General features: G+C 40.4%; 2 protein-coding genes across 4 annotated transcripts in view; one reads left to right on the forward strand and one right to left on the reverse strand.

Moving 5' to 3' along the window:
* MTOR (mechanistic target of rapamycin kinase) overlaps positions 1 to 26,467 on the reverse strand; it is a 63,747-nt gene that overhangs the window by 22,277 nt on the left and 15,003 nt on the right. For both annotated transcript variants that reach the window (XM_033079494.2, XM_033079493.2), the window contains 12 exons: positions 26,169 to 26,336; positions 25,271 to 25,383; positions 24,640 to 24,802; positions 24,298 to 24,390; positions 23,481 to 23,627; positions 22,574 to 22,716; positions 21,798 to 21,960; positions 21,561 to 21,706; positions 6,160 to 6,235; positions 4,208 to 4,347; positions 1,795 to 1,895; positions 856 to 971 (listed from right to left, as the gene is read on the reverse strand). In XM_033079494.2, the coding sequence (XP_032935385.1) occupies positions 856 to 971; positions 1,795 to 1,895; positions 4,208 to 4,347; positions 6,160 to 6,235; positions 21,561 to 21,706; positions 21,798 to 21,960; positions 22,574 to 22,716; positions 23,481 to 23,627; positions 24,298 to 24,390; positions 24,640 to 24,802; positions 25,271 to 25,383; positions 26,169 to 26,336 (1,569 nt within the window). The remainder of the gene's footprint in view (positions 1 to 855; positions 972 to 1,794; positions 1,896 to 4,207; positions 4,348 to 6,159; positions 6,236 to 21,560; positions 21,707 to 21,797; positions 21,961 to 22,573; positions 22,717 to 23,480; positions 23,628 to 24,297; positions 24,391 to 24,639; positions 24,803 to 25,270; positions 25,384 to 26,168; positions 26,337 to 26,467) is intronic.
* Positions 14,377 to 20,686, forward strand: ANGPTL7 (angiopoietin like 7). Of its 2 annotated transcripts, none has more exons than XM_033079495.1 (5): positions 14,377 to 15,118; positions 16,732 to 16,835; positions 17,148 to 17,342; positions 18,172 to 18,370; positions 19,245 to 20,686. In XM_033079495.1, the coding sequence occupies exons 1-5, from the start codon at positions 14,740 to 14,742 to the stop codon at positions 19,412 to 19,414; spliced, it is 1,047 nt and encodes a 348-aa protein (XP_032935386.1). In that variant the 5' UTR covers positions 14,377 to 14,739; the 3' UTR covers positions 19,415 to 20,686. The 2 variants fall into 2 exon arrangements, with proteins under 2 accessions (XP_032935386.1, XP_032935387.1); XM_033079496.1 differs by having other exon boundaries at positions 16,735 to 16,835.

Raw genomic sequence — 26,467 nt, forward strand, 5'->3', positions numbered from 1 at the left:
TCAAGCATGAAATAAATCCTGCTCTAGTTCTAGTCATTATATAATCTCTCACCTATAGCTTTTCGTGTTCAAAATGTTAAAGGTTAATCACAAACTCTACCGTTTTGAATGCCTGGTTAATTTTACTGTGCACATCATCCAAAAATCTATGTACGGGTTTTGACAGCACAGATTGAATTACTCCTTTATCTAAGCTGGCAAGCCAGCACAGAATTCTGAGAAATGGGACTTGAGCTTCCTTGGAAAGTAAACAAGACATTTGACATCTACAGAGTTGCTCTGCAAATCTCCTCTGTGACAAACAAGCATTACAAATACCAAAACAAGGAATGAATCTATTAAACAGAGCTGTATCTCAATCAAAGATTTGAGATCTATCAGTGCTACCAGAAAAATTAAGATTATTGTACATGGTATATATGAGCACTTCACTGAAAAAGCTGTAAGAGACAGAAGTGCACAAAAAATCCATTAGGAATCTTACAGGTGTCTCAGGCATTGCTGACAATTTACAATCAGTGCCTTGTAGAACAGAACCTCTGCTGAGATAATCCTTGTGTCCTGCCTGTCTGGAATAGAGGCACAGAAGTAAAAAAAAAAGCCAAAAAATGACTAATGTATTCTTATGTTATACAGCACTGAACCACCACTATCTGTCAACACACTCACTGCTATGTTTCTGGAAATACAAGGTAAGATTTATCACCCAGGACTAATACATCCATGGAAAAAACATTATTGGGCAATTCACAGGTTACAGCCAACTGCTTCACTACAGTCTGTTTTTCCATGAAACTCTGTAGCCTAGAACATCTTAAACCAGGCTTTGGGATACCACCAAAGGAAGATAATTACTTGCTGAGCCAGTGAGAAAAGGTCTTGATGTAGTGCCAGTACAGCCCTGTAGAATGCCCCATCATGGGTGTCCCTGGGGATCATGCAGGTATATTCTTCCATGCTGTCCCACTGACCTGCAGAGACAAGATATCCTCATGAATTCAACAGCCTTCTCTGCTGCTGTGGGAACACAACACAGCTATGATGTGGTGCTTAGACATCAGTGCCTAGGCCTCAGTGCTGTGTGGTACTTCTGCATTTTAGTCAGTTCTCCAACAGCTTGTCTTTGGTAGGGACACTATTACATACATAAACATACACATAGCTACAGACAAGAAAAACAGGTATTTTTCTTCTAGACAAATTGTTATCCTTGTGGAAAAGGTTCTTTCATTCTTTGTGATGAAACAATTAAAATTCTGACACTTCCAGAACATCTGAATGAATTAGTGCCCTTCAAAGCAAAAGATGAATTTTTCCTCAGCAAAGGCTGGCAGAGAGGAAGTGATTCATCAGCTTCTCTAGTAAATCTCTCACTAACAACATAAATGGACATTTGGACCACTATAGATTTATTCCATTTAAGATTGTTTACTCAGCACTCACAACCTATAAAATGCTCAACAGATACTGCTCTCACTATAAATAACAGTCTGCCACAAATCTGAGAAAGACTTTTGATCTCATTTCCAGCCTGAGCTCTGTTCAGTGTAAAGCCAAGCAAAAGTGAGCATTTAAGCAACTGATATCTACTCAGAGCACTCTGTTACTGGAGACCAAGACCTGATGTAAACACAGGTTTTGCAAAGGACTTCAATATGGAATGACACTTCATTTCCCAAGGGAAACAATGTGGTTACTTGATGTTGCTGTTTCCTGTACTCTGTAGTTCTGAAGTAAGTGAAAAGTGTGCTTGCAGCTCATGGGCTCACATGCCAGCACAGGAGGGTACCTTACCTAGACCCCAAGCAGCAGCTGCAGCCATCCTGGCCATCTTAGCCTGAGTTTCATCATTCACCTGGGTCCACTTCTCACAGCATTGCTGGTGGAGCTGCCCCCTAAAGAAGAATCCACAATTTCTGATCAGCAAAAGGCCTCTTTCAAGAATTCTGTCTCATTGAATAACCACTTCCCACTGGTAAGACAACAACCAGCCCATGGTTCTCTTTCTATTGAGTGGAGATTAAGGTTTGACTCCTCTGGCCAACTCAACCATGCTATTCTGATGACAAATATCCTACCACCAGAAAATAATTTTAAGGTACACTGTGTTTTGAAAATACACATCCAAAGAGAAGTTTGCATTTGTCCCTCAGCAGCTGTTAATAACTACTTTAAAACTTAAATGCCAGTCTATAAATACAGAAAAAAAAAATCAAGAAAACAAACAAACCACCACCGAAAAAAGGATGTTTAAAATTTTTGCAAGTGTCAGTAGAAGAAACATCTGATCTGGATAGCTTGGGCATGGCTCCTACTAGCAAACATTCTGAATTAACACATCAAGTAAGTCTGAAGACAAAGACTGCAGAATGAATGTTGCTGTAACCTCATATGAAGACTTGTCAAGGCAAGATCTCAGAGGGCATCTGAATCTTTCATCTCCAGTGGAGAGGAAGCATCAGGATTTTTTATATTATTTCTTTCAAATCAACTGTGAATGCTGCACTAATCAAACCAATTACCCTGGGTGTTGCAGTTGCAGGATTTCTCAGGCTGGATACTCTGTAGCAGTGAAACAGCTGCCAACTGTGAGCAGAACTTGCCTTCCCCAGTGTCATCCCCTCCCCTCCCAAGAAGGAAGAGGAGTTAGTCAAACAGAACCAACGGGCTGCCACAGGCAACATAGTCATTCTGACAGCTTAATGGCCCAGGAGGAAAAAAAAAAAGCCACAAAGCAAATGAAAAATCAAGCCAAACCTAGCAACAGCAGTAAATCAGGACCTCATAGATGCTGATAAAACACTATGGGTGCTACAGGAATAACTACATGAGGAGACAAATGGCTAATAATGTTTTGGTTGTACTCTCAAAATATCACAGCAGAGTACTGAAATAATGATGCTGCACAGTATAATTCTGTATTATTTGCCTTATCCTGTCAAGCAGACTCCAGCAGCACAGTTAATCAAGTTGAATGCTACTGAAGAGCATCAGCAGCCAAACTATGGAATCCTCAGGATGACATCTCCAGAGTCAGCTGCAAGGTAGCAGACAGCACTTTGCAAAAGCACTTCTGAATTTAAAAACATCTGGACAGAGTTGGAACCCAGTTCCACAAGAGAACTTGAAGACTCTGATTGCTCTCATCACTACAGACTATCAATACATCCAGGACATCTCACTCCAACAGAAGAAAAGTGTCCTTTCGTTGTTTCATAGATTTACTGCCGATACATGAATAAGTAGGAGGTTCAGAAAGGGCACTTAACACAAATACACATCCTGCAGGAGAGAAAATTCTTCAAATCCCTGCTGAGAACTGCCTACTTGTATAAAAGCTGAGGGAAGTTCAGTAAGAGGATCTATTTTCCCTACTGGAAAAGCTGCACCCTGTATGTCTCACCCTTGTTTAGAAACAAAAAGGGCAGAAAAATGTTCTGTTTCTAGCTGTAAAATGACTTTAGTGAAGAGGAATCTCCTTAGTGTGGTGCCATCCCCTGAGTTCATGTCAGGACCCATCAGGAGAGAGCTTGTCACACACAGAGCTCAGGAGCAAGGCGGAACTGGACGAACCCACACCTGCCCCTGGGTAGAAGTGCACGCCACAGTGCACAGGGTGCCTGCTCCAATTACCTTCTTGGAATTGAATAGCCAGAAAAAACAGAAGCCCCCAGTTACACAGAAAGCTGTAAGTCACCAGCAGCTCACCCTGTCACAAACACTGGTTTGAATCAGTTGTGTGTTGACAACAGCCATTTGACACAAAACTTGAAATACTAAAGCCAAGGCTAAAAAAATGTTGGAAAAGACTAAGAAGGAAAACCTCATCCTTCTACAAGACACTGAATAAACATAGAAATCCCTCATGTTTTAATCAGAGTTTAAAAAGGAGGGTCACAATGAGTTTTTTTATGACTTTCTGACAAGTTCTGCTCTGTTAATGTTTCCTCTATTTACAGTGTCTTTCTCTGTTATAAATGGGGCTGACCTGATTATAAGACTGCAGATTCTCTTCCAGAGAGACTTTAGCTGACCAGATGGCCAGTCCCAAAAAGCCTAGAGATCTTATTACCAATATTACTTCAATCAACAAAGTGAGATTCCACACAAATACACCAATAAGCAGGAGTAAATAGGAATTCAGGCAAAAAAAGTGCACCTCAATGACAGCACCCAGAGAACAGAGAGACACAATTTCTCCTCTTACCATTCACCAAGTGCTTCCAAGCAACGCATCCGTCCCAGCATCAGCTCAGGATCATCTTTGTTTGTGTCCATCTTCTTGTCATAGGCCACCAGAGCATCTTCCCACTCATGCAGCTTCTCATACCAGGTAGCTTGAATTTCCTAAGGGAAGGGGGAAAAAAGTAGAAATAAACAGCAGGATTAACACTGATCATTCTATATTAACCACCACAGCTTTCCCTAAAAAAAATTCTGTGTCTATGCTGGTCACTTCACCCTTTTATCATCCTAAATAACCTCATGGACTTTTGTGATACAAAGAGCCTTGATGTACTGTGAAAATGGAATCCTGGCATTGCTACACCTGCCCAGAAATGAACTCAGGTTTACCAGGGGGATTAATCCAACATCACCCCCTTACTCAGTGCCACTGAAATATCAGCTCAGCAGCTGGTGGTTTTTTTTGGGAGAGGTGGAGTGAGTGGAACAGGAAAAAGGATAAATGTGTAGCTTATTCCACTTCCAGTTGTTGCACATACCTGCATTCAAATAAGAAAAACAGCCTTGTGTCCAGGAATGGAATGACTAACTAGAAAAAAAGCCCAAATTTTGCACTGGCTACTGCTAGGCAAATACTTGATACAGCAGGGCAGAAATTGGGGCCCAATCACACCCTTTGCAAGGGAAGACAATGGTTTTTAACAAAGCCATTGAAAGTTAGCCAAGCAGTGATCCTTATCAGCTAAACACTTTTGTTTAGTCTTTCTTTCTAGATTCTGTTTTCCATTTTCAAGAAATAAAATGCCTTCATATATTTCCATACTTTTCTCTGCCAGTGTTTTCCTGCTCAGCCCTTGGCAGCTCATGTCTTGGCATAGGCTGCAGAGCAGATTCTTCTCCCAGACCTGTGGGTAAGGTCACTATAAATCATGCTTTGCATGCCAGGCCTTTCATTTAGCCCTTCAACTTCTCAGCTATGTCATATTTCAATTAAGTCCCTGAAAGGAGAGCTCACAGCTCCTCTTAATTTCTTTTCATTGCCAATTCTGGCATACTCTGTGCTTTGAACTACATTTACTGCTAGACTGTGTTGCTGCTAAAGAGTGAAGTCAGAATTAGGTAATGCACAGCTTTGCTCAATCCACCCAAGGAATTCTAAGAAGCTGCAAAGATGTAGAAAGAACTTGTTTTCCAGTCTAGGTCAAAACCACACATAATCCTACACCAGAGGATTTCCACCATTTTGTGCTTATACCTGGTTCCCACTTTTCAGTGGTTTCTACTTTAAGAGGTTGGTCTGCTGTGCTCCCATAGCTGCCTTCCTTTTCCTACACATCCTAAAACACTGCAACAACTACCACTGAAAAATCACCTTTTTACCAGTAGAACTGTCAGAGAGCATAGGTGGTTTGATCCTTGAACACAAATTAAATTACTCATAAAATGAGAAGAAATAATAAAAGGACAGAACAAATAATAATGGGGTTATTAATTTTGGTGAGCAGTCTAAATTGTAAGGGACTGGTTAATTTGCTATTCTAAATAATACCTGTGAACACTTTTGAGAGAGACTAGAGGTTAACTTCCATTACATCCTTACCTGGGAAGTGCTGATGTAGTTTCTCAAATCCTTCAAGCTTAGAACTGGAACTTATTCCCTCCCTTCCCAGCTTATCCTAAATAAAAGGACTTATGTTGTCAAGTTGCTATTTGCTCACAGCTGCATTTAGTATCAACAGCAGCTGCAAAATTCTCCTCCAAATCAGGTTCTTGCAGCCCTCCCTGTACCCAGCATTTCCTGAAAAATACCCACTGAACATCCCTGAAGGCAGCAAGGCCCTTCTTTATGAACAATGAAATGTTATAGGTAGGGATAAAACCTCGATGTGATTGAGAAAACACATCACCACCCATCAAAAAACTAATTACAGAAACCATAAAAACATAAGACATGGATTATCCAGCAGGACTCACCAGCTCCCCAAAGTGCTTCATGGCATATTCCAGCACCCCAGCAGCTGCTTCTGGCTGTTGGAGTTTATTGTTAATGCTGGAAAGGGAGAAAAAGAAAGATGATTTAACACAATTGGCATATTAGGAGTTGGTAGAAGCTTCTGTTGATAACACCAAGCTCTATCATTTAGAATGATAAAAATTAGAAATACCAATGGAACACTCTTTTGTTTACACTTACACATGTACAACTAAACTACATAAGGCACACCATGTATTTTCAAAACAATATATGCACATGTTCTCTGCACATAGTCTGAAGACTTGTTACTCAAAATAGAGATGGAATATGATTATCAATTCTATGTAACAGCCTGCACAGCAAGAAGAATAATTCCCAATAATTTTACAGGCATGATTTTTCAAACAGCTATACTTAGGAGTTTTAAAGAATACTTTTTTCCTCCCCATTCTCCTAAACAGACCATCAACTCCTCTAAAAATCAGAGAAGAGATTTCAATGATGCAGGAAACAGTCTGTATCATTATACACCTGACAAATGTCACCAGGAAATTACATAAAAAGTGTGCAACCCTAATTTCAGTCTCACATTTTACACAAAGCCTCTGCATTGGTACTAACCAGCACTGGCACTTCTATTTTGCTGGTTTTCAAGAACGTTTCAAGACCATTGTTGCCACCACAACCAATCTGAATTTTATGAAGCACAAGCAAATAGGCTAGTCTTGAACCTGATTTCTCTAGCTCATGATGTACAGCTATTCTCTTAAATAATTTCTATTTCACATTGCTTTTCTTATTTTACTCTCAGAAATGGGGTACTCAGTGAGCAGCACTACTCCTAACCCCCAATTTAATGAGGAAATTAACTTTTTATTAGGTTTCTGCTATTTTATAAAGCTTGTTTATGAACAGCCTCTGGTTCATTGCCTTCCTCTTTCCCTACTGACCGGAGAACCACAAGTGCAAATTGTTCAAAGCAAAATCCTAACACCTGAGCACCTACAACACATCCTACAGCCCAATATGAGCATTAGTTCATGTTTGGAATGGAAACAGCAGAATTAACAAAACAAAACATGGCAAGAGATCAGTGCAAAGAGACTTCCAGAGGTCTTTGAACAGGACCACAAACACAGGCAGCTCTCAGAAATGCAATTTCCTGCCTGCCATCATCAGAATGGCTGCATGATTTCCTCCTTATAAGAAGGAAGGGGATCAGTAAGAGAAGCAAATCTGAAGTGTTAAAGGGAGTAATACACAGACAAAAAAGGGGAAGTTTAATTAATGCTTCATTCCTTCTGTCTCTGGAAGCCTTCTTTCCTGGTAAGTAAAGAATCAAACTCACAGACATACTCTGCATATCTCTTAAGTAAAATACTCCTGGAAATTGGGCATTCAGATTGGTTGAGCTAAAATCAGATTTAACCAGACCAAGAATACTCCATAATCACAGTTCAGGATGACTGGCACCCAGCAATGGGAAGCACCTGATACAGACCCATGCCATTTTTTAACAAGGTTGCACTAATTCCAGCTAGCTCCCCAAGGGAAAGCTTAGCAGGAGCCTCACAAAGTGATAAATGGCTGTCACATTTCATGGCCTGATGATTGAAAGAGCCATTGGCAGACACATTCCAGCATGTCACACAGGTAATTTCTTCTAAGTTATCTTTCTTGACAACACTTCCTGACAAAATTGACCATTTTCTTTTATTATCTGACAATTAGCACTGCTTTTCTGCCACTCCCTGGTGCTCTCAATTACTCCCCTTGTTTCTTATGGGTGTCCAAAGCAGAATAAAGTGTCTCAAATTTATTTATGGTTAGGTTTAAGCAAAGAGAAGGAAAAGATAGGGAGGGAAAGGAGAAAGACTTTGATTTACAAGAATACACAGCAGTAGTTGTTAATAATCATAAATTACTCACTCTCCTGTACAAATGATCTAGAACACAGTGAACAGGTGATTTTGTGGACTAGGATAAGCCTCTGACTGGGATAAGCCTCTCCTGGCAGCTGCTTTTCCCTGTGCTTAGCAGCATTTCTGCTAAGCAGTAAATGTTGGGACTCCCCTCTCCAGCCCATTTTGTGTACATGTTTTAACCTGGTACATTCAAAATACACATTAAGAAAATACAATATTCTGCTTTCCTTCTACTTCCATTTCCTTCCACTGCTCCTCTCCTGTGCTCAGACAGAATCTTCCTAAATGTTAAAACACTCTTAAAAGCACTACAAAGCTGTTTTCTAGCCATCACACTGGAGAAGTGAACAGAAACAAAAACACTGCAGAAAAGCATCCAGGCATTCAGAAAAGGCCCTGAGGGCTGATATTGCAGCCAGGCAGAATTGCCAGAGGTATTTAGCCAAAGTGTTGCTGCTGGAAATCAGGGTAGTTTACTGGATTAGAATCAAGGGGATGGATTTCTCCTTCTATCTGGAAAAAGAGAAATACAAAATCTCCCTGGATGAAAGGTGGGAAAACATCTCTCAAGATATGAGAGCCAATGCTGTTGGCTAACTTGCCAGACAGTAACTTAATCTTTGTTTACTGGCAGATGTCCTTGTAATTATTCCTAGTTCAGAATCATTTTAAGTTAAAGGAAATGAAAGGAAATTAAAGGAAAAGATCAGTTGTTCTCCATATCCACTGAGGGAAGAACATATTCATCAGTTCCTTTTTGTTAAAAAGCTCGAAAAAAATCCACTGCTATCTCCTACTTGGAGGCTTGGCAGGAGGGCATAAAGAACATTTTTGGGCAGTTAGAAGATTTGAGAAGTTTTCAGGTATAGGTTTGGTAGGTCACAGGTAACATCTCATCTCTCAGGAAAGGCACAAATATTCAGCTCTACTGCCTGGTATGGGCTGGCAGAGCCTTCCAGCACTAATGCTCAAGGAAAAGATTTCAAAATGATGTGTTTTCAATGCTAACATACTTATCTAAAATATTTTGAAGCTATTTCAAGACAGAGCTGTCCCATGCTTGCAGATGGGAGACCACAGAAATAAATAAAGACTTCCTAAATCATATCAACTAGACCTTTACATACTTTGAACTAATGCACTAATTTCAGTGCTTAATACCCTCCATTTAATTTCACATTTTATTCAATAAATAAAGTGATTAGCAAAAACAACAAAACAAAAGAAGACCATTACACTTTCCCTCTAAATAAGCATGAATCAGTTGCAAAAGCAATTCTTATCAATAAAGCTTGGTATGACTTCAGCCCATCTGGGTTCAGAGTCATCAGATGACGTAGAACAACATAATTTAAATTTCCCACCCTTTTTATTAAACAGCATCTGTACTGTAGCCAGAATAATGTCCAACCCTGATCTATTTGGAGCACTTGATCATGATGAGTGGGATATTAAAATGTAAACAAACCTTCTGATGAAAAAAATTTTCCAACTGCTATGTCACTCTATCTCTACAAAAAGACAACCCTTGCCAAACTTCCTAATATAAAAATCTTGGTCAAAAGTCTTAAATCTTCAAATTTTATTAGTAGTGAAAAGCTACATAAACCTACTGCTTGATTATCAAGATATCAAAACTGTAGATTTTGAATGTACACTGAGCTAGAAACACAAAAAAGAACAATGTTTAAGAGAAATACACTCCTATTGCTTGCATATTTTAAAGGTTATTTAAACAGAAACCAGACATGAACTGGGACTCAAAACCAACTTTACTGTTTTCAGTGGGAAGAAACTCAAATTATAGACTTTTCTCCCCTACAAACCCAAGGCATAAATGAGTAATGTTTACTAGAAATGTCCTTTTATACAGCCCTGAGAATTTTCCAGTCTTCCATTATCTTTGATATTGACAATGTTCTCTGTCACTCAAAATATATTAAATTTTCAAGAACTCAGAAGCAACCAGACTTTCCTCATCTCCTCATAAAATTTATAAAAAGAAAAGCCTTTATTTTAATAGAGCCTTTTCAAGCAGTCCCAAACTTATCCATGAGGGAACACACACATTTCCTATTGCCAGAACACATTCCAATACATAACAGAGAAACTTTATTTTTGCAATAAAGCAGCTTGTATGCAGAATCTCGACAAGCAGACAAACTCTTCTTTTTTTTTCAGTCTCCTCAAGTTTGTTTAGAAAGATTCTCTATATGACAGATTTTACCAGCCTCACCAAGCTTGTTTTTCCTTCTGAAGAAGTGCTGAGAGCTGCTCCTGGGATTGGAAGGCTCAGTTACTTTGAGGGGACTTGGGGGAACAGATAATCCTCTGGCTAAAGGAACTGGCTTTGATGGCCACATCCCCAGTTCTGTGATTCATTTGTCTTCAGGCATCCCCCACTCCTTGACTCAAGAAATGTCAGAAAACAACCCACAGTCCCCAAAACAACTCAGAAAACCAGTGCATGTCCATCATGCCACTAAAAACGATTCCCATTCCAGGAACAAATATGTTTGAGAAACTGATACCAGGAAAGAGCTGTTTTCAATAAAGAGTTTGATTGTTGAGTGCTTCCAGGCCAGAGCAGTCCCTTCAGCTTTCAACAAGGAGATACCACACTGCTCACAGGCATCAAAACTGGCCAAATCCCCAACCTTGATAGAAATGCTTGCAAATCAAATAAAAACATTCATCAGTTTTGAAAGAAAAATCAGTGAAAAATGTTACAACAAATTTCTTGGCCAGCCCTGCTGCTTAGGCTGCAAAATGTTTTGTATCACCCATTTTTTATTAACAAGAAAGTACAGAAGAAAAAAATTGCTAAGCTGGATACTTAGCAAAAAAAAAAAAAGAAAGGTGAAACAAAGAGCCAGTCTTTGTGCATTGGTTATGCAAAGAGGGGATGCCTTAAATAAAAAAGAAATCACAAGTGACACCAGGAGTAGCAGTGTTTTCTTTCTCACTGAGCCCTCTCCTCTGTTCCACCTGTCCCATATAACTTCAGAGATTTACAGCACAATCCTGACCATAAAGCTGTACTAGACTGAATGTTGGAGCATTTCTGAGCATCTCCAAAGCAGAAGGTGAAGAGTTTCACACTTGCTGGGAGGGAAAAGCAGTATTTCAGAGCTCCAACACAGTGTGGACTCAACAATGGGCCAGCTGAGAGCTGATGAGAGCTTTGCCACCTCGGCAAGCAGCAGGAATTTCAGATTCTAAGCATTTGCCAGATGCATATTAAGGGGTTTGCAATGAATGGCTACCAAATAAATAGCCACAGGGCACTGAGCTTTTCTTCTTGTCTCAGCTTCACATACACCTGCCAGAACAGCTTCCCAGAGAAGGCAATCATTTAAACTCACCTCTGATTTAATCTGGCCCTCCAGGGACAGGAGATAACTGGTTCTAATCAAATAATACTAATATATTTGAATTTAGTACCATCAGTCAACATTCTAAACATATGGTACATACAAATTGAAACCATGTTTAGGCTCAGCTCTCCCAACCACTTCAGAAGGACATCATGAAAGAAGTCAAAAAGGATTTGTTTCATGTTCTTGACTTTAGGATCTTGTCTTTTTAGCTATCATATCCCACAGTATTTCCACATATAAAATATAACGGAGGAAAACCAGGGTGATGGATTCCAGGCCAAATGATGCTCAATTTCTCCATCAGTATTAGGGAAAGGAAAGAACAAGATCCACTCACTAATCACTGAACTAATTTCTCCCCAGCTATGCCTCAAACTTTACCTCTTTATAAAATGCACCAGCATCCTGAATTCAAATCATTAGAACAGTACAGAACATCAGAACAGCTTTTGTCAGCTCCAGCTACTGCCCTAACCTGGCCATTACTGTAATCTGCAGCTATTGCTGCCTCAGTGACCATGTTCAGTTCTCCATGAAACTGGGAAAGACCCATCTTCCCAAGACTCATAAAGAAGTCAAATTCCACTAAGGCTTATATCTCTGCCAAGGGATGTGTCTGCCCAAATCTCCTTTAATATTTTACCAGAAGTAATGACAGGGGAAGATTTGTGCTTTTCCATTCCTGCATAGTATGTCTGCTCTCACTCTCTTACACAAAACAAAATATTCTCTTTTAAAACAGGTAAATCAATACCCAGAAGCAAGATGGTTTGCATTTGGATATACAAGTAAGAAACTGAATCCAAAACAAAACCTTGGCTGTCTCATTTCCAATTTAACAGTCCAGTTTAGAGAAGGGATTTGGAAGCCTATTTGTAGTGTTTTGTAACATGAGTGTTCAATTGAATCTTGGATCCTTTCAAAATTTGTATAAAGAGGGAATGCATGGACCAACAAGTGGCTCCTCTCTTCCACATCTGTCCAGGACAGGAGAGTAGTGGTGAGTGGCAGCAGCAGCAGAATGGGTTGAAGTCCTGTATAACAATGGGGGTGTTAGCAAGGTGGCTTTTTGGGGCAGAGAAGCAGAGTCTGGCCTGTCCTGGTCTCTGTTCCAACTTTGACAAAAACATGTTTCTCATCACAGGAAGCCAGTGAAGAATTTGCCCCTGGGAATGACAGAAGCTCCAGCTGGAAGAGGGCTCAGACAGGATTAGAGGCAGAACAAAAAGGTCAGGCTTTCATCTGTGTGCAGTGGCACTTTCTGGTCTGAAGTATAAAAAGCAATTTTGCAATGGAAGGTTTCTGGAATGTCCATGACAAAAATGGACTGAAGCCTATGGTCTGCTCTGGAGGTACCCTCCATGCTTTAAACAAATTGTACTTGCATATCTCTAGCAACATCTCAGCTCACCAATCCCACACAGTGACCTTGCCAGCTGACACAACAGACCCAGGGGTTTTCTCCTGAGAACAGCACACAGGCAGTCAGTCACCCACAAGACACCTTGTTTGGAGAGCTCTAATTCTGACCTCCTCCTAAAGATTCCCTCTTCCTTCTCTATGAAAAGTCAGGTTTATGAGACACCTGTATTCATATTCCACTCCTGCAGTGCTTTGATGACTTCATCTCCCCAAATGTTCACACTCTTGTGGGTCTTTTTTGGAGAAAAACTATTAGCCAGCCCCAGTGCAAATCAGAGGCAATAACAAAGCAACAAGTGTATCAGAGCTGAGAAGGGAGAGAAACTTCATCAACAAGCAATTGTGCTTTCTATTTCTTTAAAAGCAAATGTCAGGTCAGCAAGGCTTTCCTAATGGTTCCTAATCAAGCAGAAATCCTGCAGCCACTTTGGATCAGCAAAAGAAGCCAAGATGGGCTAGCATGTGTCAGGTGGGTTTGTCCTAATGTCCTTTGTAGGAGGTGCAAGATGAGCTTTCCTTTGTTTCCTTGGACATCAAGAAGCTTTCCCAGCCTTTATGCAAGGAGCAGATACATGAGGCACTTAATCCTTTATTTCATTTTATTTCTGCCCATTATCATAATCAGAAATTTTGCAGGAAGATGCAAGAACCCACATGTCAGGCAATTAAAGAGCAGCTGGCCTGAGGAGAAACAACTTATCCTGAACAATCTAGAAGTAAGCCTGCACCTCTGCTGAAATGGTTTTATTTGGAGATCAAAGTGCTCTAATAAAATTCTGAAATTAAGAGATATAAAAGAGGAGAGGAAGCTGCCATCTCAGCCAGCTGAGACTGGACTAATACTTTGAATGTCTCAAAATTTAAGATTTACTCTAAAATCTACTTTTTTATGTAACTGTGGATGTTTTAATTAACCATAGATTTTCCTCTCAAAATCCTATTAATAAACTGACCTCCCTAACACTGCAGTTAGATCACATTGCCTGTAAAAAAACCACCCTGTATCACTTTTACACACTCAGCAATACTTAATGTCCTTTCACTTTCACTATGAATAAACTGAGTCAGTTTTTACTTACACATTCTGCAGATTTCATTTCATCCCAGCCTCAAATATTCCACTTTTTAAAGAACAGTAGTGGATTTCACAACATTAATAGTACAGAGACCCCAGTGTCCAGAAAGAAGAGGACTAGATGCTTAACTAATTAATTTGCTAAAATAGTGTCTAAATTAAGAAATAATGCAATCATAGAGTTACCCCCTACAACTTCTGGGGATGTAGTAGGACTTGTAGCAGCCAGGGAGTTACTTTCCTTGAACTTCTATAAACTCACCCATTTTGAACAGCCTTTTCACATTCTGGATCTCTAATGCTCTTATGTAATTTAAGTGCCAGAACAAGTCACCAAGAGGGCTCCACTCCAATAGGCAAAAATTGCTGGAAATTCTCCTCATTTCCTAGCCCTCTCCTACACCCCTTCAAGACAGAACTGAGGGAAGTCTCTCTTGCTCTCCCCAACCTATTTTGGCTGGAACCTATTCCAATTTCACCCTGTAAACACCTGATATGAACAGATGAACTGGGAGGGGCCAGCAAGCTCTTCACAGTTTCAGGGGGGTGGAGGTAAACAGAAAAATAGTATATAAGATGCTTTGAGACAGACTTACAAAGTCATAGACTCTGACAGGAGGGGTCTGAAAAAAAGCCACTTCTTCAGGCTCCACCTTCAGAGACTCACTTCATTGGAAGCAAGGAAGGTACCAGGCTGCTGCAAGAAATTTTATACCTATCCCAGCTGCATTCAGACTTCTGCAGTCAGCTGGAAGCTTTCTGTTGCTGTAAGCAGAAATGCCACTAAGAGCCACGGTTCAGCTGGCATGGCTCTGCATTGTCACTGTGTCTGTGGTGATCTACCCAGCCCTGCTGCAGAGACCTCCCAAGAGGAGAATGAGCAACGGGAATGCACAGCCCAAGGTACCAGGCTGCTGTGAGGAGATCCACGAGCTCAAGCTGCAGGTAGCCAACCTGAGCAGAATGCTGCAGGAGCTGAGCAAGAAGCAGGAAGGGGACTGGGTGAACGTGGTGATGCAGGTGATGGAGCTGGAAGGGAGCACCAAGCAGATGGAGTCGCGCCTCATCGACGCCGAGAGCAAATACTCGGAAATGAACAACCAGATAGACATCATGCAACTGCAGGCAGCTCAGACGGTCACACAGACATCAGCTGGTAAGGAGGGAGTCCCCAGGCTCCCACATTCACCTCTCCATGCACAGCTCATGACCAGTTCCTAGGGCTAGCATGTCCTGCTAACGTGGTGCACACAGTACTGCTGCTTAGGCAGTGAGCCTGAGAAAAGTAGTTTGAATTTCTGCACCTGTATTTTAGATCTATGTCTGTTTTTAAGGAGTGTAGAAACTGGTACTGTATTTCCACAGTGAGGAATTCAGTCTAATATTTCATTTTCTGAGCACTACAGTACCAATCCTAAAAGAATGGGAGCTGGCTTGGTAAGAGAATAGTTCTGGCAGTAAGAACCTCTGAGTTCACAGTGCTGACAGGAGACTAGAAATTGTTAAAACAATTAGAAATGCTCTCCAGGAATCATTAAGGATTTGTAATTGTATCTTTATGACTATGTCTGAACCAGATAAAAAAGAGTGATCCATTATTTTAGTATGATAATTCTTAAAAATTCAAGGCTGTAATGAAGCAAGATACAAACTGTGATATATATCTAGCCAGACCACAGTTAAATTCTTCAAAATTCTCTTCCCTGAGGGAAAATTTCACTGCACACAGTGATTGCACAGGCCTGTACTCAATGTGGAATGCAGGTGCATTTTTAGGTCAGCTACCTGTAAAAGCACTTCCAGAAAAAAGCATCCTCTTTGTTGACTTTCATTGCTAAGAGCTTAAATTGTCTCAGTCTCAACTTTGTTTGCCAAAAGACTTCATTTGGATGTTTTTTTTAACATTAAGGAAGAACTTCTAACTCTGTTTACTTAATTCTTCCTCTAAAATAGTTCCACCTGGTTAGTTTTGACACATCACTGTTTACAGTAGGCCTTAAAAAAAAAGTTACACCATAACAAGTCTCTTTGAAGCTGGAGAAAAAAACAGTTTCACACAGCAGAAACTGGCCCTGAAGGGATTTAAAGCAGATGTGTCTCACCTCACCAGGTAAGAGACATTTCTGAAAACTGTCAGACATTATCAAGCCTTGCTTCAGCTCATTTATCCTCCTCAGAATAGCTCAGAAATGCATTCTATCATCTTCAAGTCAGTTCCTGAGGAAAAGAGGCTTTGACAGACTGACTCATTGCAGTAAAAGGCACCTTCTCTGTCACACAGAGTGCAGAAAGGGCTGAACAAATACCCCTCATCCACAAACGTGGCCAACCTGTTCACACTCCAAACAGACACCTGGCAGCAGGCCTGCCCATCCCACTGCAGGAGTCTTTGTTACTTAGGAGGGGGTCAGCAAATATTATATATTATATTTTTATATTCTCCAGCAAATATACTGCATACAAAGTATACAAATATACTTTCCAGCACAGACACACAGTGGCAATGTGAGGAGAATGCAGATTTTTTTTTTGTAGCAGAGTTAAAAAAAATTAAAATAAATAAATTAATAAAAATCACAAAATCCCAGTGTTACAACACCTTCTGCAAATGCATACACTGCTGAAAATGAAGCCATTTCAGGAAAAAATTAGACTTGTGGAAAGCTTTCTTCATTACTCCTTGTGTTACAAACTAAACTTGGCAGAAAGCACCTTCACAGAAGAGGAGTTCTTGCTGCTTGGATTCTCACTTTCTGGTTCTGATTCAAGTAGATGCTGTTTATGACTGCTCATCACTTTACCAGAGGAACTACCGAATTTCTGGTGTGTACAAGCTACCTCCTGATGAATTTTTGGGAATTCCAGATCTGGAGGTAAGGATATTCAGCATATGTATATTACATATCTTTTAAAATATAATCATGAAATACTTCTCTACAGAGATGAAAAGAGCACACACTAAGTTTTGGTACCCTGCACTCACCATCAGCATCTTTATGTAAGCAAACTTCAAGGATGGAAAGAGTGTACATTTAAGAGAGAAAATAGAAAAAGGGTTATCTAATAATTGTTTGCCACAGAAATTTCTTCATGTTGTGAAATCTTGGAACAGTGTCTTGTGTTAAGACAACTGAACTTTCCTAAGTCTACTGACAAGAAACCACTGGGATTTTTTCCTATTCCAGGTGTTCTGTGACATGGAGACAGATGGAGGTGGCTGGACTGTCATCCAAAGACGTAAAGTTGGTTTGACATCCTTCAATAGGGACTGGAAACAATACAAGGAAGGATTTGGCAATATTAGGGGAGATTTTTGGCTGGGAAATGAAAATATCTACCGACTTTCAAGACGCCCCACTGTTCTGCGAGTAGAGTTGGAGGTAATTAATAAGCTTTTAATTTTGGTTCCGATTCCCTAGCACCAGATACCATCTCCTACCTCTATAGGAGGCCCAAAGAATTTGCAGATTTTAATTACATGAGAGGGAAGTAGGATCAGCCTAGGGATGCATTCAAACACAAGACAGAAGTATGTTATCCCCTGTGCAAAGTCAGTGGCACAGCATTCTGTCTGCACTCATGGGATTCTTGGAAATCCTGCAGAAGCCACTGCAGACAGAGATCAAACAGATTGATCATCACAGATTTAAAAATTCAAAAAGAGATGTCCCATGAAGTCTGCAAGCCTCTGAGGCTTTTCATTTTGCACTACTTTTTTCCAGGCTGGATACAAGAGTTTGCATTGTAGTACCCTCAATTTCTTCAATCTGTTAAAGGCTTGGGTTTGACTCAGACTAGTTTATAGCTGGTACAATAGCTTTGAGGGATGGGATATGTATAAACTGAAAGGCTTAATATCTAAAAGTCACTATTTCAGAGAGGAAAGAAATTACTTGAGGCAGCACACTGACACAAGGATACTGAATGCAAGAGCTGCACATCCATTTTCCTACATACTGTGCAATACCAGTGCAGATCAGACTTGGAAGCTTTATGAAAAGTTCCTTTGCCTTAACAGAGCAGTTTGTGCAGTGTGAGACAGTAAAAATACACGCACAGTAATTTCACGATTATAAGCTGCACTTTGGGTTCGGACCAACATTTTAGTCAAAATGGTGCGGCTTATAATCGTGAAATTACTGTATATAATCATGGATGTTGGAGTTACTTTCATAACAGGAGTGATTTCTTCTCCCCTGTTGTGTGCAGGACTGGGAAGGCAACACCCGCTATGCCCAGTACAGGCAGTTCACCCTGAGCAATGAAATCAACAGCTACCGCCTGTTTGTGGGCAACTACAGCGGCAACACGGGCCGGGACTCCCTGCGCTACCACAACAACACGGCCTTCAGCACGAAGGACAAGGACAACGACAAGTGTGTGGATGACTGTGCCCAGTTCAGGAAAGGTACAGCACACACAGCCCTTCCTGTCCCCTGACAGAGCCCAGTGCTCCCTCTTCCTGTGCAACTTGTAATATCTGAATGGCAGATCAAGGGAGAGGTGACCAGCTGTGGAAAATACACTTATGTGGGAAATCTGGCAGTTCAAGCTGATTGACAAAGAGCCAGACTGTACTACAGACACTCTTAAATAACTGTGCTCTCACTACAGTTACCCAGCCCATTAGAGTATCTGCCAGACTATTTCACATGCTGGTACAATACAGTGATACAGGAACTCATTCCTTAATATCTATCTTATATTTTTGTAAGCTTTCAAGTCCTAGTATCAGGCACCTGTAATTCTCCTGTATTCAGCCTGACTTGGGATCTTCATTCCTACCCTATTACAAGATTCTATTGAGGTTACTCTCTTCATTTAATTTAGTATCTTTATTTGAGTTCTGTCATAGTTATCCTCATTACATCCTGCTCTTTAATTTCCCCATTGTGTCCCACACAACACATCAAAACTGTTGATCTCAGTCTCAATAAACACTCAGAGAGTTCAGGAACTTTTTAAACACCTTAAGATGCTCTAGCAAATTACCCAGATTCATTTCCTATGCTAATTCACTGAGTCAGAAACATGTCAAGGAAATATTCTAAGAGGAATAAACAACTAAATGAAAAGCTGCTGGACTAATTTGACTATAGAGCAGTAATGCCTTTAAGTTCCTAAATATCTATGTTCAGATTTAAATTTACCTACAGCCTCAACTATCAAAGCCATAGGCTCCAGGGATTAAATGCTGCATTCTGCTCACTGTCCTCTGGAAAAAGCACTAATCACTAATACAAATGACTCACCAGGAATGTATTCATTTGTTTGCTGCCCAGGTGGCTATTGGTACAACTGCTGCACAGATTCCAACCTGAATGGGGTTTACTACCGCAAAGGAGAGCACACCAAGAGCATGGATGGCATCACCTGGTACGGCTGGCACGGCTCCACCTACTCACTCAAGAGAGTGGAGATGAAGATCCGGCCAGAGGATTTCAAACCATAGAAGGAATCAACATTGGATTGCACATGATGTCACCATGCAAAAGGTGGGCAATGAACAGCCAAATCATTTTTCATTTCATCCAGTACAAGCAACAGCAATGTACTGGTGATGTACACAAACACTGCGACACCAATCCCAGCCACCACCATTATCAGGGCTCAGGCTTGTTTCCTCTCCTCTTCAGGCTCTTTCCAAAGGGAAAGATACTGTTTTAGAGTAGGTTAGAACTGAATGCACTTACAGCACCTTCAGAAAACCTAAGGGTGTGTTTTCACTAGCAGTGTGATTGCTGGTAGTGCCTTAGTATTATTAACCAGATAGGCAGTGACTGAAAAGCAAAAGCCTCTTGGCTTCCTTTCCTTCAGTGTCTGGAGCAAGCACTGCTAAACAACTCCTTTCAAGAAGTACTCAAACCACAGAAGTTATAGACTCATTTCAGGCCAGAGGAATCAATCAGAAGTGTCCCTGATGCACCTTTCTTTAGTGTATAGTAAGTGGCTTACTTTCCCACAGAGAAAAAACAAAGCTCAAAAGTGTTGTGTTAAACCAGCATTCTCCAGATGCTGCTCTGAAGTTTTACTGCCACCTCCTGCTGCTGCCTCAAATAATCCCCACTGAAGGCTGCCCTAACAGACAGTAACACTGGAGGAGGATTTGTCCCATGGGCCCTCCAATGTTTACTTCTATCCACACAGATCACCTAAATGTTATGATAAACTAGAAAAGCAACTTTCTGGGCTGTCCCCAGATTATGTTCAGGTTAGAACACAAACATGCTGTATGTCAGCAAGGCTGAGTGTGAACAGCAGGTTACCCAAAAAAGTCCAGATTTAGCCAAAGAACTCAACTCCAACACTTAAGACCACTGCATTCATGAGCAGAACACTAGGACACCCCAGAGAATCCCTAAGTGCCAAAAGTTATTTCAACATAAGGGAATGTTTGCTAGCACAGCAGACTGAGGAGTATCAAAATCTGTTTTGAAAACCACCCCAGTTGGAAGTTACCTAGAGACAGTCTGTCAAAAATAGTACACTTCTCCCTCACATAACAGCTAAAAAAGAATGAGACTCCTCCCATAATCCTACCATTGTCTGAATATGATGGAAAAGATCGTTATCATTAATGTATCTATTTTTATTCACCTTGAAAAGAGCTTGAATCTAGATTAGGTTGTTCAATCCTGTGTGAAATGGAAGATAAAGGTGTCTTGGGAATTTACATATGTTCAAATATTCCTTCTGCAAATTTCAACTGTGTGGAACTATTTTAATTGTGGTCTATAATGGATTTTTAAAGGTTTCTAAAACTTTTTAATTTCTAATAAATTGTTCCATTTTTAAGTGTGCTTTATGTCAATTCTTTGCTCCTTAACTTGCTTTTTGATACACAAAAAAACCCCTGCATGAGCAACTGAGACCAAGAAAAAAATACACTGAATTCTGTATTTTCCTCAATAATAGGAGGCAGAACAAAGGGTGAAAAAGTAAAAGAGGAGAAAAATCAGAAAACACGAATTAGGAGGGTTGAAAAATTCACTGTATAAAGACAAAGTTAAGTTTTTGCTCAACCAAAATCAACTTGTTCATCTCAAACAGCTGAGCTACCATGTCTGTGATATGGAACAGAGATTCACATTTTAAAACGTGCAGTTTAGCATCAAATCTTGTGCAGGTATTTCAGGCTAACATCTGTGTTACTGACAAAGCTCAGAAACAAAACGTACTTTATAATATTTTCTATTTGACATATGAGCAATGAGACCTATCTAAGCTAGATCAGTAGAATGTGATGAGAAATTTTAATTAAGAACTTAAACTTTTCTGACTTATTTATATGTAGGTGCAAAAATCTGTGTCATTTAACCTGCAGTGATTTAATGTTATTCCATAGTGAACTTGAAGGGTGAGAGGGGCAAATCAGAACCTTTTCCTGCACTTCTTCCTGCAAAACTTCCCTGGGCTTCTATCACAGTTTTAACCACACAGTAAAAGGACAGAACTCAGCAATTAAAATTGCACATTTGCAAGCATTTTAACAACATCTTGCAGCAGAGTGAAGCCCTAAGAATTGCCTGGATTAATCCTAGTGGCATCATAAATTGTAGCTACTGCAAGAGCAGAAATCTCACCAGTTGTGGTCCTACCTGATGAGAGACTCCAGAATAGCTGGGGTGGGACCCTTTTGAAATTCCAGCTCTTTGTAGTGAAGGGCTTTAGCATATGCTCGACATTTGGCAGCTCTTTCCCCCAGAAGGACAATGCCATTGTCATCTCTCAAAGGCAGTGGGCCCTGGGAAGGAGCACACACATCAAAAGCAGGATGAGTGTTACAAAATACTCATGAATTCCTCACAGAGTAGACACCAAGACAGCCCAACTACCTTGTCACTGTGCTCCATGAATTCTGCCAAGTTCAGCAGAGTCTGAGTGACTTCTGCAATATCCTGAGAAGTCAAGGCCAACTCAATGCTTCGGATCAGCTCGTCCTGCTGGTCTTCATTCAGTTCAGACCAGCATGAAACAAAAGCAGCATTGAAGAGGTCTCTGGGGAGGAACACAAAAGACAGTGTGAGGTGGGAATTAATGAGAAAAAGTCTGTTTGACAGTGGGCTCACCTTCTTATTCAGAGAAAGCTAAAAAATACACTTACATGCCTACCTGCAATAGTAATTAGTTCTTATAAAGTTAACTTCTGTGTGTGTGTGTGAAACCTTCATTTAAAAACTATAGAATAGGCTGCTATACTACAATATATATATACATGGTATACTACCATACTACTATCATATGCTATTACAGTTTCTCCAAACATGCTGGTTGTAAAAAAGCTCTGCAGTTTATTCCACTCAGAGGCATTTTTATTCCCCACAGTAAATACTCAAAACTATTTAATACTCTGCTGTTTTCCAGCCTCACTTATGTGCCTTATCTCATTTCTGGACTAATATGCAGAATTTTAATGAAAGATTTTGTGCACATCATGGTGCAGCCAACTAGAAAAGGTGGAAATGAAATCAAGCTGTTGGCTCTTTGATTTGTGCCAAAGCATGAACTATCTCTATGAAACCTCATAACTTCTAAATAAACTTCTTTTTTCCTTATAATATCTGGCTTCCATCTGCCATTTCAATGAGATAAAAATCCAGAAATACCATACCGAGCCATGGGATTATAGGCCTGAGCCAGGGCCCAACATGAGCGCAGGGATGGTGAGGAAGAATCCTTCAGCAGCTCCAAACTCAGCCTCCTTAACCACTCCAACCAGTCATCTTTGGAAACTCTCCTTGCTGCTCCCCAGGCCTGCAGTACAAAGGAAAACAATTCACCTACCAAACAAAGCACTATCCAAGAGCAGAAGAAATCCATCAGCAGGCAGCATTACATCTTTACATCTCCAAACCACATGCTGAGAATTCCTTTTCAATCTCCTGAAATCCACCAGATAATCTGCAGTACTTAAGTCTCATGTCTAAGAAATTTTCCCTAAATGTATTCCTGTCATGACATGGCAAGTATTTAACATGAATAATCGTTCCTCTACAAAAATACATGTAGAGCTGAAGCCACTGTTGAAACATCAGCTTAAAAATACTTAATGCATTTAGAATTACATTTTTAAAACCAATCCATCCCATTACTGAACTGTGTACTGCATGCACGTACTGCTCAAACTAGCCAGTGCTTAGCTATTAAGTTCTGCCTTCAAGAAAATATAAACTAAAATACAAGAGCAGCAAAAAGAAAAATATGAAAAAAGGCAGAGGCTCTGAAACAGATGTGTCTAACAGCAAGAGACTATTCATTGTGATTTAGAAAGTCAAGCAAGTGTAAAGACTACTTCACAGCCATTAACAGTCTAATAGTTCAAGGTCTGGTATCTTTATAGTTCTTCAGCACCTTCTAATTTTAAAGTCTCAGATACTACTTTGACCTCAGTTTTGTACAGAATAGAAAAGTAACATAAAAGCAATATAAATAAATGCAGTTGAGATGCAGAACTCCTTCAGGGTGACACATCAGCTCCCTGCAGTAACAAATTCAGGGTGTGAAGGCTCCAGTCTTACCTTCTGCAGGTTGATGGTGCTCACGTGCAATTTCTTCATGGGACCTGTTTCCACAGGACCAGTGGCCAAGGTTTCTCCCTGGTTGCTTCTCAACATTCGATGCTGATAAATCAGAGGATCCTCCTCTTCATCAGCAAGAGTGTAACCCTACAATAATTGGTTTACAGTGAAGATCACACCCACACATACAGAAACAATTCTCAACAAGCCAAAAAAGTCAGAGCACTTGCAGCAAAATCTGTGAAACCAATAACCATGTTTCATTATAATGATTACACCTTATAAGTCAGAGAACTCTAAACTATATCCCTTTGCTACTCAAGGTAATTGTCAATAATGCCTAGCTCCCAGTATAAAAAACCAAAATAATGTACATTGAAATAAGCACTCTTGCCTATTTGACTTGCTAGATGCTTGTTTCACACGAACTGTAAACCAGTTACTAAATTTTTAAAATATAAAAGACATTCCACAGAAAATATTGAGATAACAAGGCCTCCTCAAGTCCTGAAACCACAAAAAAAATAGGATAAATCCACATTTAAGAACTATCAAGAAAAAGAATAGTAATGACACTGGCTACAAGTCTCAGCTCTTCCCTAGAATTTGCAATGATTCTTCTACAGGAAATATTGAATACCAGTAGACAAAAAATTCCCATTGAAACCTCAAAGTCTCCTTAAAAAGCTGCACTTAACACAGAAACAGAGCAACAACCACTCCTCATTTTATGAGTAAATCCAAGCAAAAGTTCCAACTACATCTGTTTCAACACAGCAACCCTAAAATGCAAACAATTGCACACTTGTGAGCTTACCTTGACAATTCTGCAGATGAGCACATCATAGCGTTGATGGTTAATTCTGTGTCGCACCAGGACTTTGTTCACCATCGGGATAAAAATTTGATACTGTGAAAGGGAATGCATCATAAACTTGTTACTCAGTGGCACCAAGAGCAGTAAAATTTCATCCCATTGTTTTATTGATGAGAAACCAATTCTGACTGTTTGATTTCAGTACCTCCCAATTCCAGAAACAACTAAGAGAAGAAAAATCAGTTCTCTTGGAAATCCGTGAGTGTGTTACAAAACTTAAACTTTAAAAGCTTGATTTTTGGGACAGTCACACCTTCTGTGAGATTTCAAAAACAGTATTACCTTCTTTCCCAGCTGGAACACCAGAGAGGAGAGGGTGTCCATGGCAGTTGTTCGTAGCTCAGGGCTCTGGTCCAGTGTCCGTACGATGGGATGAATAATCCGTGATGCGTAATCTGTGAAATCCAGGGACTCTGTCAAGCGGTCCACTGTCTCTAGAGCAGCTCTTAAGTCAGAGAAAAAAAAAAGAGGGAAGATCTTATCTCTCAGAGTGTTAAGATAGAAGATATAAGACTAAAAAATACTTAAGTGCTCAGTCCTCCTATGATTAATAATAAGAAGAAAATCAGGCCACCAGAACTCTGTTAATGCAGCTAGTACTTGCAGGACAGTTCACAAGCAACTAAAATACTGGCAGATGAGAATCAGGAAATTTTAAAAACCCCAAAGAAACAACAACAAAAACAAACCAAATAAACAAACAAAAAACCCCAACCAAAACCCACCAACAAACTCAAAAAGCTAGTAACACTGCTGTGATGTCCAAATAAAAATAACCCTCCACAATGATTTAACACAGAAAAGATGAGGAAGGGACTAAAAGTGGCATTTCATTGTAAACTTTCAGCCACTGCAGAACTTGGATATCACAGATAAAACAGCAAAGAGAGACTGCAAAGCCACCAGCACTCACTTGCGAGCCACCAGAGGGACATCTGGGGCATCAAACAGCTTCACAATGGGAGGTAGTAACAAATGAAGGTAGTCATCCAGGTTAGCTCCAAAGAGCTGGATTGCATTAAGCAGCTGCAGAGAGAAATCATGGAAGAGTATAACTTCAAGGGGTTTGAATGGATATTAAAGATCATCTAGTCACAACCCCCCTGCCATGGGCAGGGACACCTCCCACTAGACCAGCTTGCTCAAGGTCAGATCCAGCCTGAATCTGAGCCTTGCCAGGGTTGGGACATCCACAACTTCCACATGCAACCTATTCCAGTGTCTCACCACCCTCGCTTTGCTGCAAATTTCTTCTTAATATCTAACCTAAATTTCCCCTTTCAATTTGTACCTACTACTCCTTTTCCTATCATTACAGTTCCTGACAGAGTCTCTCTCTGGTTGCCTGTAGCTCCTTTCATATAGTGGGTCTCCAAACAACCTTTTCTTCTCCAGGCTGAAGAGCCCCAACCTTCTCAGCCTATCTTCACAGGAGAGGTGCTCCAGTCCTCTTTGTCAACTTTGTGGCCTCCTCTGGACCTCCTCCAACAGTTTCATGTCCTTCTTACATTGAGGATACCAGAACTGTGCATAATGCTCACAAGAGTAGAATAGAGGGGGGAGAATCAAATCCAACCAAGACAGCCCAGTGTGACTCTCATGGATGAGATTCATTTTAAACAAGTCACTATCCACTGAAAAGTTTCTTCAACCCTGCACTTTAAACAACTGTCTGCATCATTTCACACCAAGCCACTGCTGAACTGCACCTGTCCCATTTGACACCACACACAAAGAAGGAGCCCTGCTGAGCTGGGCACACATCTGACAAGTGTGTTGAGGTGCAGTTGAGTTGCTGCAGCCCCACTCACCTTCACAGAAACAATGCGACCCTGACTGTTGTCGTGCATGAAGACCCGTAACATGTGAGGAATGAGCTGAGGCAGGTACAGTTTGAATTCACCTCCAAGAGCTACCACAATCTGCTCAATCAGCAGGATAATTGTGCTCTGTATGGAGTTGTTCATAACCCAGAAATCCTACAGAAGAAAGAAAAAAAGGGAGAAAAAATCCTGTAGTTCCTTAGCTGAGCTGTACCAATTACAAGAAAAGCAAACTGTAGGAGACAGAGTGTAGATAAATTCAAGGGGAATTGCAGGGAAGGACTATG

The sequence above is a fragment of the Catharus ustulatus genome, chromosome 24, assembly GCF_009819885.2.
Source record: "Catharus ustulatus isolate bCatUst1 chromosome 24, bCatUst1.pri.v2, whole genome shotgun sequence".
Lineage (NCBI taxonomy): Eukaryota > Metazoa > Chordata > Aves > Passeriformes > Turdidae > Catharus > Catharus ustulatus.